Source organism: Kogia breviceps, chromosome 16, assembly GCF_026419965.1.
Source record: "Kogia breviceps isolate mKogBre1 chromosome 16, mKogBre1 haplotype 1, whole genome shotgun sequence".
Classification (NCBI taxonomy): Eukaryota; Metazoa; Chordata; class Mammalia; order Artiodactyla; family Physeteridae; genus Kogia; species Kogia breviceps.
This window is the reverse complement of record NC_081325.1, coordinates 4622419-4636457: the sequence shown is the minus strand read 5'-3', so window position 1 is coordinate 4636457 and position 14039 is coordinate 4622419. Positions and strand designations below refer to the sequence as shown.

The 14039-nt window shown below is 48.6% G+C and overlaps 1 protein-coding gene across 2 annotated transcripts in view; it reads left to right on the top strand.

Annotated features, from left to right (window-relative positions):
• The first annotated feature begins 2794 nt into the window (after window positions 1-2794).
• Window positions 2795-14039, top strand: part of SPATA13 (spermatogenesis associated 13) — a 264206-nt gene continuing 252961 nt past the window's right edge. Inside the window, exon 1 of one of the 2 annotated variants that reach the window (XM_067016353.1) lies at window positions 2795-2888. In XM_067016353.1, the coding sequence (XP_066872454.1) occupies window positions 2823-2888 (66 nt within the window). In that variant the 5' untranslated portion in view covers window positions 2795-2822. Of the gene's footprint in view, window positions 2889-7356; window positions 7790-14039 lie in introns of those variants that run through there. The other variant, XM_067016355.1, reaches the window with a different exon arrangement.

Genomic DNA, 14039 nt, shown 5'->3' with positions numbered 1-14039 from the left:
CAAAGGGTGGAAATGGGTCTTCCTTTCTCCCGGCCTATTTCGGAGCCTTCTTGGTGGTCTTCTCACAGCTCCCCGACCGCCCTCCACGCCGCTGCTGGACTGTTCCTTCCACAAAGCACAGGTGCTGGGCCACCCCTGCCTGACCCCATCCTCTGGAAGATTCCCACAGCCTGGAGGCTTATGCTGTGTACCGTGGTCTCCTCGGCGCTCCGGGCCGGCCCCAACCTCTCCTGGGGCGCCTGGCCCTCAGCAGTGAAACCATACTTTTCATTTCTGTAAACTGACGCTCTATCATCTACAGAATGACACCAGCGGTGCCCAAGGAAGGCTGGGCCCACCCATGCTATCTGGAGAGTTTAGATGGCCCCAAACCATGTGTTCTAACAGTCACGGTGACCAAGGATTTCACGACATAGCTGCCAACCCTCAGCCCTCTGCCTTTGCGCCCCCGTCTTTCAAAATAGTTACAATTTAAAATTAAACCTACGTTCACTGTTCACAGTATCCTGCTTGTGCAACTGTCATTCACAGTTGAATATTTAGTGCCCTGTGAACATTCTTTCTGTTTTCTTGAAGTCAGTCATTCCCTGGCTTATCAATCAATTACTGATTTTCCTCCTATCCTCCAAAAACTTTTCCCAAGGCACAGAAGTTCCAGTGTTTGTTGGCCACGTGCCGCCTCGGGGGTCTCACCTCCTCCTGTTGGGGTGGCCACTGTCGGGGCTCCTGTAGCTGTCACCCTGTGTGTCCTGCCCTCTCCTATAGGCATCGGCTTTTGCCTGGATCTCAGGCCTCCCTCTGTTTTGCATGAGCCTAACCGCGCGTGGCGTACGCGTCAGAAGCTGGCACAGGGGCGGCACGGTAGCAGGGCCCGAGCTCCGGGGTCTAGGGCCCAGGCCGCACTGACTGTCCTCCGGGCCTGGAGCAGCGTCACCCTGCAGCCCTGCAGCCCTGCAGCCCTCCCTGGAGAGTCCCTTTCCTGCTCTCCTCCTGTCCTCTGTATCTCACTTTTATCTCTTTTCCAGGTTCCTTCTTTTAGTGGACGACACCCTTAAGTTAGTTACTTTCTGCATCTATTTTAGAAAAAGAGAAACTGGGGCTTCCCTGGTGGCGCAGCGGTTGAGAGTCCGCCTGCCGATGGAGGGGACGCGGGTTCGTGCCCCGGTCCGGGAGGATCCCACGTGCCGCGGAGCGGCTGGGCCCGTGAGCCACAACTACTGAGCCTGCGCATCTGGAGCCTGTGCTCCGCAACGGGAGAGGCCGCGACAGTGAGAGGCCCCTGCTCGCCACCACTAGAGAAAGCCCTCGCACAGAAACGAAGGCCCAACACAGCAAAAATAAATAAATAAATAAACAAATGTGGGGTTTTAAAAAAAAAGAGAGAGAGAGAAACTCGTGCTCAAAAGCCAAAGGAATGCCCCCAAGTCTCAAGCTGGTACATGCTGGGCTGGACCTCAGACCAGACCCTTTTGCTGACCTAAGTGCTTCCCTCTCTGCAGCACCGCAGGGAGTGGGCAAGGGGACAGGTGGCAGCATCTTGGGTCTGCAGCAGGGGCCCAGGCAGCCCGGTAGAGTGGGGACAGCTGGGCCGGATCCTGGATCTGCTACGTGGGCTCCAGGAAGTAGGTGACTTGGAAAAGAGGATTAGAGTAGAACCACGTTTCAGTTCTCAGATTTGGATATGGTCAGGTACAAAGGTGAGCTTTCTTAAGCTTCCTGCCTTGGCTCAGACCACAGCACCGACGTCCTCTCATTTCACCCCCTCCAGTTCACTGCTGTCACCCGTCTCTGGAGTGAAGCCAAAGGGAGTCTAGAAGGAACCGCTAAACCAGCACAGGCGAGTTACAATAGCAGCACCACTGCCATGCAGCTTTCTTTGATTTTTTTAAAAGGAAAAAAAAACCTGCAGAGGGCTTCCCTGGTGGCTCAGTGGTCGAGGGCCCGCCTGCCGATGCAGGGGACGCAGGTTCGTGTCCCGGTCCGGGAAGATCCCACGTGCCGCGGAACGGCTGGGCCCGTGAGCCGTGGCCGCTGAGCCTGCGCGTCCGGAGCCTGTGCTCCGCAACGGGAGAGGCCACAGCGGTGAGAGGCCCGCGTACCGCAGAAAAAAAAAAAAAACCACAAAAAAACCTGCAGAAAGGGATAAGACATTGACATATGAGTGAGTGAAAAACAAGGCAGCTGGACTAACAGGGGTTTAATTGAAGGCATTAAGGGAAATGTAGCCGTTTTGTCTGTCTTGTGATCTTGTATTTTCACGCCTTTCATGTTAGCATATTTTTTATCCTGCGATTGTTATGGCCATGTAAGTGCAAATGGGGCTTATCTTAAGTGGAATTTTACAGAAAAAAAAATAACAGACAAGTGATATTTTAAAAAATTCAATTAGTTTGTTCATCCCGTGTACAAATTTGTTCTTCAAAGAAATATGATTTGGCTTCCCTGTTGCCCGTGTGTGTGTGTGTGTTGTTAGTTTACACCGGCTAATCAGAGGCTCCTTCCTGAAAGGGTGACAGTGGCCACAGCTCACTCTCCTGAGAGAGAGAGATGCGCCGGGCTGCTCTGTGGGGAGAGGCCCAGCAGGAGAGCCAGCAAGTGTGTGAGGCCGGAGATGCACACAGTTTAATAGACTAAAAGCGTCAACATTGCTGGGTAAATGGCATAAATCCATGTATTCAACTTTGTATCTTCATTGCTTTGTCTTTATTCAGGCCATAAACACTTCTGAGCGCAACATGCCTCCTTCTGTGTCCATGACATAGAAGATGTGGCAGCAGAGACTTGTAACGTGCGATTCGTCCGTTTCCAGAAGGAAGCTGGTAATGTGTCCACGGGCCCGGCAGGAAAAGCCTCTTCAGCAGTCACGCCTGCTGAGCAAGGGTCTCAAGGTAACTGTAAAAGCATGTGGGGAAAGCCTTCCAGAGCTTTCTCCTGTCAGGACAGCCCAGGAGCCTTCAGTGTCTGTGAGCTGAAATCACAAACTTCAGGGCAGTTATATTCGTTTCTCAAATGTGAAGTCAGTCGATGTCAAGTCGGCCGGAGATGACCCTGGGGTTTTCCTCTCTGGCCTGTCACTGATGTGTTTTACCTCCACTCAAATCTCTTAAAAGATAATACCTGTGTCCTTTTAGCATCACTTAGCTGCCAAGGATGACATCCTTGCCTTATAGGTTCTGGGCGAGGGGTTTAGTATTTATGAAAGAATCTAAGTGACTTCAGCTTCAGCAAACCAAAAAAACAGATGGACGGACAGACACACACACACACACACACACACAAACACACACACACACAGACGATCAGATCATGACAGCAGACCTAGAGTGCTGGGTTCTCAACATTTACAATTTAAGTGGATTTCAAAAGAAAATAAGATCAGTTCTGCAGGGCATGTCACTACACCGTTTATTAGGTTGACATCGGAGAGTGAAATAGCCTGAGGGCATAATCTGAACTTTTTTGGTCACGTGTCCACAATTGAAAGATTCTTCCATTTCAGGTCCAATGCCAAGAAAGTAATAATAAACCTTAAATTTAAAAACTCAAGCGTCTAAAGAGACTTCCATAAAGGAGCTGGATAAAAAGATAAAGGTTATTTACCTGGAAAAGGGGAAGACCGAAAAGACAGACTATCAAAACCAAAAACCTGGGGTTCAGGGACAGGCGAGCTCCTGCAGTGGCTCGTGTTCGATTAGGGAGGCATTTCTCCTTGCTGCGCCCGTGGCACCAGCTCAGATGTTCACACCTGCCTTCCAGCCGTAGGGTCGGTTTCCCAGTCTCTCTGCCATCAGCCTGTGAATTCCTGGGGGGTGGGAGCGCATTGCTTTGCTTCCCCCTGCGCCGGGCCCAGAGCCTAGCACAGGGTTTGTGCTGAGTCAGTGCGTATTGAGCAAATGAGTGAAGGCTGGATGGGGGTGGGCATCTTTGCTGACTGAGGGTGTGCTCTGGTGCAAGCTAACATCCTATCAAGGTCAGCCAATAAAAGTGCCCGTGTAGACGATGATTGTAAAGTAGATGTAACTCGTTCTTCCCGAGAACATGTGCAGGCTAAAATTAGAGACCGTTCAGAAAGGATTTAAATAAGCTAATGGATGATGGATTATTTGAAGGAAGCTAGGAACAGAAAAGATAATACATGTCACTCAGATATGTGTATCCAGGGAGGTGAGCAAAGGTGATGGTGCCAGGTAGGCTGAAGGCCTTTCCACCTTCCTTTGTGGCTGAGGGCAAATAGCCTGCGTCAACTGGAGGCCGTTCCCAGCCGTCTCCTCTGACTTACTCTCTCCCCACGTTCCTTGAACCTGCCCGACCCTCCCTTGCCCGGGCTGAGCCCTGTGACGTCACTTCCTGTGCGACCAACAGCAGTGCTTGTTTTGCTGCCAAGATGGGAGTTCTGACCTAAGACCACCGACCACACCACCAGCCCCTCCTGGGGGACGCTGGTCGCTGAATCCTGTTAACCAGAACCTCTCTGCCTTGATTAGAAGCCCCTTCGAATCTGGTGCCCTCACCTCTCCTCACTCTCGGGGGTCCTGATTCCCACCCTGGCCATCTCCCCACCTCCCTCGGCCGTGCTCTTGTCCCGTCCCTCGCTGTCTCCAATGCCTTCCCGCCCTTGGGTCATTCCAGGAGATCTTTCAGGAAGAAATCTATTCCTCAGCCTCCTCTCAAACTTACAAATGCATTTTATCCCCAAATTCCAACTTACAAATCAAGTAAAAGCCGTTATTCATATTACAATTGGATTCTTGGCTTTATAAAACCGTGTTTTACAGAATTCTTCAAATTGCGTCTTCTTTTGCTCAGAAATTGCCCTTTATTTTTTTTTAAATTGAGATACAGTTGACATGTAACATTATATTAGTTTCGGGTGTACAACATAATGATTTGATATAAGTATATATTGCAAAATAATTACAAGTCTAGTTAACATTCATCACCACACATAGTTACAATTTTTTGTAGTGCAAAGGGTGTCTTTTAAAGCCACACTGAAACAATTTAATTTACAGGCGTTAGATTTACACATATATGTTATCTCCTCACTATATTTTTGTGTCCTTATGGACAACTGCTCTTTTGAAAAAACTCCCCGGGTGCCTGGCATCTTCCTCAGACATAGCTACTGGATAAACAGTTGCTGAATGAACCAGTGAACAAAAGTCAATTTGTTGGTGTGTCTTCAATAGCAACAGAGCCATGTGCACAATTAATGCTTTGGGGGAAATCTGACTAACAATTCTTAAGGGCTTACTCTGGGGCGAGTTTCCTAGGAAACCTCAATTTCAATCTCACTTCTCTCCCCTTCATGTCTAGCTGGCACACTGAGGGCAGCAGGTGCTTGTACGGAACAGCATAACCGCAAGCGGGTTCTGGGCTACAATATGATCAGATCTGGCGTTGGTGGTTAATAACACTGTCAGAGCTTGTCGGTTTTGTCTATGTGCCTATTTCTCCGGGGTACGCAATGAACATGATAAAAAGTGACTTTAGGATCCCAAGGTGACATGATTGATGCTGAGAATAATTTAGGGCAGTCGATGTGAGTATTTCTTACCCACTTTTGATTTCCTCTCATTTAATTCAAGTCCCAATAATGCACTAGAGCAATTCATGGGAATAATATTACATCTGGAAATTTGGAGAGATTCTAGCTTGTGTATTTCTGTCTGCATATGGCTTAGATAAGGATATTCCCACATAATTAGCCTAACATTACTTGTGGATTAATTTGGGAGTCCAGGGAGGGGATACCATGCATTTCTGTGTATTTCAAGGGCAGAAGAAATGTTTATCCAAATTAGTTAACCATAGATGATCACAGAAGCTGAGAAAAGAATTAACAAGAGTGGTAACTGAGCCAAATCTCATAGATGACAGTACCCTGCAGAGTATTGGGTCCATGACAAGATTCAGGATCTCCAGACAAGTGGACGAACATTGCACTGTGTTAGCACATGCTAGCGAGAGGCCTCACTGCTGTTCGGCCACTTCCCTGAGGTCTAGTTGGCATCTCCGGCTGTGACACTAACTTCTGTCTTTCCGGGCCTCAGTGCTTGTGAGTCACAGAACCGAGCTTCAGGACGGCCAGCTCCTCACAGCTGGGCCTCCCCACCCTCTCTCTGTTGCCTCTTCGGTCTCTTCCTCATCCTTTGTGGGAAGGGCGATCTGAAATCCAGAAGCACTGTCTGCATGCTTTCACAGACAGATCGACGGCCAGTGCCAGAAACGTTTCTCACCGGGCGCTCTCCAAGCGGGCCCTGAGAAAAGACGGGGAAACATGTTTCAAAGGCGTTTACGGGAAAATCCACATTAGGAGAAAGCCTGGTCGACAGGGCAGTTAACAAGTACTTACCGCACACACAAGAGTGCAGAGCGTCCGGTTAGACTAGAACAGGGGTGCTTGTCTGTCCCCGGGTCTCATCTTAACAGGGATTTTTGCATAGGACTTCAACACAGAGGAGTAGATGCTATGGTGAAAGCATCATGGCAGGTCGTTTGGGGGTCGAGTGTTAAGCAGAAGAATTTTGCATCCCTGTAAGTCACCTCCTCAGGGAACAACCTGTACTGTGAGGGACCAGCTGGATCTGAAGTCCATGGTGTAATGTAGTGATGATTCCTCTGGTGGACATTTCAGGGAGGAAAGAGAAGCCATTCTGGAGGACCACTTGTCATGTCTGGGGGAAATAGCTCCCCACCAATGGCTTTTAGCGCTTCTCAGTCGGACTGTCCCTGTCCTCATGTGAAGTTTCTTAAACCTGTCCTTTTCCTTGTGCTAGTTTTATTTTCTGAAAATGGGTTCCCATTAGCAACTTGATTGTTTATAAATCAGAAAATCTTTTTTTTTTTTGAGCATGGTGGAGGGCTGCACCACATTAAAAGCAGAAGATCAATTCTGATGAAATTCAATCAATCACTGTAATTAGTAAGGTCTGCATATATAATTTTTAACTGCCATGAAGCATCTGTTAAAAATCCTCGCCTCCCCCCAGATTTCCCAGTTAGTCTACTACTATAATTAGGACCAAGGGATTTAGTGAGGTCCTCCTTGAAGTTTCCTTTGCTCACTTCAGGAATGGAGGAAGGTCGTGTGTGTGTGTGTGTGTGTGTGTGTGTGTGTGTGTGTGTGCGCCCTCGAAGCCTGAAGGTGGGGAAAGAAACTGTGAAACAGGACTCCTGTGTTTGCTTATTTATGTTACCACTTCCTCCCCACCCTGTCCTCCTCTTAAGTGTTTGTTTCCAAATCGAATCGTCCCCTCTTCTTCGCCTCGGCTTCCTCAACCCCGAGGATTCAAAAGAGACGGCAAGCGGCCCCGCCTTCTTATGAATATGCAACAGTAAGGGGCTGGGAGGAAGCCGGAGGAAAACCCTGCAAGAAATTCACCCTGTCTGCCTGAAACGGCTCCGGGCCGCTCCCAGCCTGTACCACGCCCTGCACGGGCGGGCGAACAATAGCACAGCCCCGGGGCGCGGAGGCGCGCTCGCCGCGGCAGAGGAGCCGCTGGATGTTCGTCGCCCGGGAAACGTGGAGTCTGAACAGCTCTTCAGAGCCAGTCTGAACTCCGGCCGGGAAGGTAGCAACCGGACGGGTTCACCGTCTCCGGCCCGAGGGGCCCGAAGGTCCCGCCCTTTGCCCTGCAAATGAGGGGGGCGCAGGGGCCTTCGCGGCGGCGCCCGCCGGGGCCGAGTTCCCCGCCTGCTTCCCCGTGACTTCCTGCCCACCGGAGCTCGGCGCGGAGTGGGCAGTCCCTCAAGAGAGCCCCGCTAACGTGCAGGAATGCTGAGAAAGGTAGGCGGGTTTTCTGTGCCGGTGGTCACCCCTCCCTCACTTTTGGGGAGGGGACCACCCAGCAGCAGGTGGCTGAACTCCTGCGTCCGTGGCACACTTTCTGAAGCGAGGGAGAGAGGAGGCGAGGGGGAGCGGAGCGCCGGGTGAGCTGAAGGTTTGAGAAGTTGCCGCGGCCCCAGCAGGTGCAGCGCAAGCGCCACGCTGCGCCCGGGAGGCGCGAGCACCCGCCGGCGGCCCGTGTCGCCATGGCAGCGGGGGCGGGGCCGAGCCGCAGCATGCGTCGCCATGGCAGCGGGGGCGGGGCCGAGCCACGGCGTGCCCGGGTTGCCGGGCGACGGAAGGGTGCGGGGAGGGGCTCGCGGCGTCTCCGGGAGCTTCTCCGAGCACCAGCCACCGAGTCTGGGGTTTCTTTGACGCTCGTTTCTTGGCAGTTAACTTCAGCCTATTGGCAGCGCTGTCCTTTGGTTAGGGAGTCAGTCTTCTCGGCTACCGCCTACCCAATGCCATAATACTCTTCTTTTGAAAATACTCGGATTGTGGTCTGATGGAAGACGTGAAAAAGAAGATATTCCTTTCTAAAGCAACAACAAAAACGTGTAGTTTCCTCGTTTTCAAGGATATTCCTTAATTATTATCATGTTTAAAAATAAAATGGAGTACATGGTTTGGATCCATGAAAACGAATTGACCTTCGGCCTTTCCGACATATTAACCAAAATCTTTGCTAAAGAAAAGCGCATACAACAGACAGCAGTATTAAAAATTCAGACAGTCGCATCTTAAAAAGACACGACTCTCACAATGCACGTGAGAGAATTAATTTCATTTTATTTCACTGGGTATTTTCTTGCATGTAAATGTGCCAGATCATTTTGGCTTCTTATTTTAAAGGTTGTTTTAGCTCTACACTACAGAATAAAGTTGACAAGGACTTTGCATGACCTTTTCCAGAGCAGTGACTGACAGCGACCGTAGTACTTCCCCCTACTCTTTTTTCCTTTTATCCTCCTACAGCTAAAAGTTTCTTTTGGTGTTTTTCATCTCTTTCTCCGGATTTAAATCGCCAAAGACACGGGTCCGTTACCAGTACTTAAGATGTGTTCCACACACTAGTTTATTTCTTCCTCTTCCTCCATTTAAAAATTATCTACGTATTATTTATTTATTTCTGTATTCATTCATCAGACATAGATTGAGGTTCTGATAAGTACTGTGTACCTTGCTAGACTCCAGGGAAGAGGAGTAAGTGGTGGGAGGGACACACAAAGTTGCGTCAGAAAAATTCACCGTTTAGGGAGAGACAAAGGCTGGGAAGTCATCAGAATCCACTATGATACTTTCTCATCTAGAAATTCCACCCAGGATGACCCTTGCTACTGGCCAGGAGAGGTGCACTGATTATTCTTGTCCTTTCAAGGCAAATGTAGTCATTTAAAATACGAGAAAAGGGGCTTCCCTGGTGGCGCAGTGGTTGAGAGTCCGCCTGCCGACGCAGGGGACGCGGGTTCGTGCCCCGGTCCGGGAAGATCCCACGTGCCGCGGAGCGGCTGGGCCCGTGAGCCGTGGCCGCTGCGCCTGCGCGTCCGGAGCCTGTGCCCCGCAACGGGAGAGGCCACAACAGTGAGAGGCCCGCGTACCGCAAAAAATAAATAAATAAATAAAATACGAGGAAGATGACACTCATAAAAGTACAGTAATATGGCCCAGGACTTAACAGTCAGTAAGTGGTAAAGTCAGGATCCAAATTCAAATATGGCTCCTAAGACATGCGGCTTCTGAAGCATTAAGCCATTTTGACCCTATGTCCCTACTAACCAAATTACCATATTTTGAATTTTGTGAATTTCCACCAAAAAAAAAAAAAAGAACAGCTATGCAGTTTCCTTTTTGATTGAGCTGTTTTTAAAGTCAGGTATTTAAAAAGTCAGATATGAATTGCATTTCTCAAGAATGTATGGTTTTTCTACTGAAATGTTGCTATCGTCAATAATCTTGTTTTCAGGGGTTCCCAAGTAGTTAATGAGAAAAGTAAGATTTGGTTATTCAAATCGTGTTTTAAGAATATTGGAGGTACTTGTGTATTTTTTTTTAAAATTTACTTATTTATTTATTTTTGGCTGCACTGGATCTTTGTTGCTGCATGTGGGCTTTCTCTAGTTGCGGCGAGCGGGGGCTACTCTTCGTTGCGGTGCGCGGGCTTCTCATTGCGGTGGCTTCTCTTGGTGCAGAGCAGGGGCTCTAGGCATATGGGCTTCAGTAGTTGCAGCACGCGGGCTCGGTAGTTGTAGCTCACGGGCTTAGTTGCTCCAAGGCATGTGGGATCTTCCCGGACCAGGGCTCGAAGCCATGTCCCCTGCGTTGGCAGGTGGATTCTTAACCACTGCACCACCAGGGAAGCCCAGGTACTTGTGTGTTAAAGGGTTCTGTTGTACAAATTGTTACACAATTCGATTTCTTTAAAGCAAAATACATTACTTCGTTAGCATTCAGGTTTTTATTACCTTTCCTGATTTTAAATGTTTTCAATCAGATTTGTTAGCTTCTTCTGGCATTGTCTTTAGATAGGTGATAACTGGAAATTTCTGTGTGGAAAGTTTTCCTAAAAAGTTCAGGTAAGGCTTCCCTGGTAGCACAGAGGTTAAGAATCTGCCTGCCAATTCAGGGGACACGGGTTCGAGCCATGGTCCGGGAAGATCCCACATGCCACGGAGCAACTAAGCCCGTGCGCCACAACTACTGAGCCTGCGTTCTAGAGCCCGCGAGCCACAACTACTGTGCCCGCGTGCCACAACTACTGAAGTCCGTGCGCCTAGAGCCCGTGCTCTGCAACAAGAGAAGCCACAGCAACGAGAAGCCGGCGCACTGCAACAAAGAGTAGCCTCCACTCACTGCAACTAGAGAAAGCCCACACACAGCAACGAAGACCTAATGCAGCCAAAAAGAAAAATAAATTAATTTAACAAAACGAACAACAACAACAACAAAAAGTTCAGGTATGTACCTGGCTTGACCTGCAGTGAGATTTGGCTCCATATACCCCATCACAGCCCTGAAAACCACGTTGAACTAATTTCATAAGCGTTTTTACAGTTAAAATATTATTTTCCTGAATAGATTGCAGGATTGATGAAGGCAGGAGCCAGATCTTTTGTGTCTTTAGAATCTTTCTCTTAACACCAGCTACAACACTCTTCATAAATATTAACTGGCAAGAGAAACAAAAATAAACTTTATCAGGCCAACAAATTATAGAGTAGAAGAAATAATCCTTTAAAATGTATACTATTCAGAGTCACAGAAGTTCTAATTATTTGTTGATTATTTTTTTCCATGATACCTCACTATAAAATTCTAGGTAGTACGTATTTTGCAGATAGAAATTTTTCCCCAAATTAATTATCCACAGATGATCACAGGAGGTAAGAAAAGAATTAACCAGACTTACGGTGACTAGTATTTAAGTATTTTCCAGTGTGTTATCTTAATTGAACCTCACAACAACCCTGAAAGTGTAGGGGAGGGAAACTTTTTCCTCTCCCCTCTGGGGAGAGGAAAGATTAACAGGAGAAAAACAAATTAGTTACGTACGTAGCGGAGTCCCAAAGATATGAGACCCAAGGGCAAGTCGGGCAGCTGAGGCTTCTATACCATCCTGAGCTGAGGACCGGGATGGGGGCCTGAGGCTTCCAAGGGCGGGAGGGTCATTCACAGGACAATAGGAAGACAGGTGTTTGGTAAGTTGATGGTTGCCCTGCCATATAGGTAGGTCATTCAGATAAAAGTGATCTCTGGAAATAGCTCTGTCTCTCTGAGTCTGGCCCCAGTCTCAATTCCTTTAGGAAACTGAAGGGGAGGTAACAAGCCCCTCCTGGGTCTCTTGGACCCCGATTCTCTTGAGCTCAAAACAATCCACGCGCCGAAGTGGCACCTTTTGGGGAGTCTCGTTCTGAACCCCTTCAAAGGAATTCACATCACCCGTTTTTTTTTTTTTTTTTTTTTTAATGTATGAGAAAACAGAAGCTCAGAGAAGTTGAGCGACTTGGTCAGAGTCACCCAGCGAGGGAGAGTCACATCTTCCGATGAAGTCAGGTGATGCCCTTGCAAACCAGACACGCCTCTGAGCTCTGGGGGCCTGAGCCTCTAGACAGAGCTGGGGAGTCCGGGCGCAGAACGCCTTCTGTCCCTCTCACCTCCCGCAGGGTCGCCCTCTGTCTGGGAAGAAGGCGAGGGAAGCTCTTTTAAAAGACAAGTAAAGAAAGAGGTAGGGCAGGAGGAAGGGGGAACCAGTGTTCAAAATTGGTAGCGGAGAGACCCGGTGTGCGTGGGGGGGTGGGGGGGTGCTAGTCTACTAGGGCTTCCGTAGCAAAGTATCCCGGACTGGCAGGCTTAAACCACAGACATTTACTGTGTCACAGCTGTGGAGGCTGGAAGTCAGCAGGGTGGGTTTCTTCGGAGAACTCTCTCCTTGGCCGGCTGACGCCTCCTCTTTGCTGTGTCCTCATCTGGCCCTACCTCCGTGTGTGTCTCTGTCCTAATCTCTTGTTATGACACCTGTCACATTGGATTAGGGCCCACCCATCTGACCTCATTTGACCATAATTGCCCCTTTAAAGGCCCCAGCCGCCAAACACAGTTGCGCTGGGAGGTTCTGGGGGTTAGGACCTCAGCAGATGAATTTTGAGGGAACTCATTTCAGCCCATAATAGAGACTAAGGAAAGTGAACTTGGTCTATGGCCCAGAAGACAAGACATTTCAATTGCTTTACGGTTCCCATTAGTTTTTTCTCCTGGCACCGATCGACGTTTGGGGGACTTGTGACAGTTTTTTTTTTTGACTACAGTATATTCCACCGGACGTATAAAGAAAACAGAGAGATTCAGAACTGAACCCTTCTGTATTTAGCTCGCTTTCTACTTTATTTTCACTCTCACCTCTGCAGGGCCAGCTTCCAACCGTGTCACATTTTGACGAGGGCAGGCAAAGCTGATGATGACCCCCGTTTCCAGCTAGGTGTGACCTGTGTCTCTGCCTTTTTTAGTGCCGTGGAGTGATTTGAGTCGCGTGCACTGCCTGGGTAGCATGATAAATGCAATGAAAACGAAATCACAGTACTGAAAGGACAGGGAAGCGTGGAGTTTACAACCCTCAGAGCCATGAAGATAAAAGCTAGGGCAACCTCCCATCTGCATGGCATTTTCCATGCTTATGTCTAACCAGATATGCTCAGCATCGTGTTTCAGAGCGTGGAAGGTAGCCAGAAGAATTTGAAGGTTTTCTCTGAGGCACTGAACAACTTACAAGGTTATAATTGGAATGTATTGCAAAGACTCAAATTATGAAAATGCTGTAGTCATAGAATATCAGGGACCGGAGGGAAGGCTGCAGGTCTTGTAGCCAGTGCCTGGCCCTTGGCTGGACTCCACAGAACCTGCTTTGTGAAGGCAGGAATCCAGGCTAGGTTTCCAGATAGCCCGAGAAGGTTCCAGGGTTTCCTGCAATAAAGGTTTCGGTATTCACCAAACATCAGGGTCTCAAAGGACTTTTGTTTGTTTCCTCGATTTCCTTCATTACTTCATATTTGGCCATCAGAAAAGGTAGAGCGTGGGTGGCCACTGTTTTGCATTGAATAGCTTGTCATTTGCTAAAAGAGTCTTAATACGTCGTTTCTTGGCTCTTTTTGGTAAGTTGAATGGAAACTGTCCATTGTGACGAAATCTGTTTCTATCACAGTCCCAGGGAAGCCTCCCCTCACCATCCTGAGTTGTGGGTTGTGTTTTATGTCTTCACTGCACTTGCTTGAGTTGTGACTTTTGAGGGCTGTCCTATTAACTTCTAATCGCGAGCCCCTGGACTCTATTCTGAAATATCCTTACGGAAGAATGTGTATCCCGTACACTTGGGGAAGCTTTTTCCAGGGATACCAAAAGCTTTCAAAATGTGCTCTTTGGATGGGATCTAGAAGCTTTCGTTTTTTTTTAAACATCTTTATTGGAGTATAATTGCTTTACAAGGGTGTGTTAGTTTCTGCTTTATAACAAAGTGAATCAGCTATACATATACATATTTCCCCATATCTCCTCCCTCTTGCGTCTCCCTCCCTCCCACCCTCCCTATCCCACCCCTCTAGGGGGTCACAAAGCACCGAGCTGATCTCCCTGTGCTATGTGGCTGCTTCCCACTAGCTGACTATCTTACGTTTGGTAGTGTATACATGTCCACGCCACTCTCTCACTTCGTCCCAGCTTACCC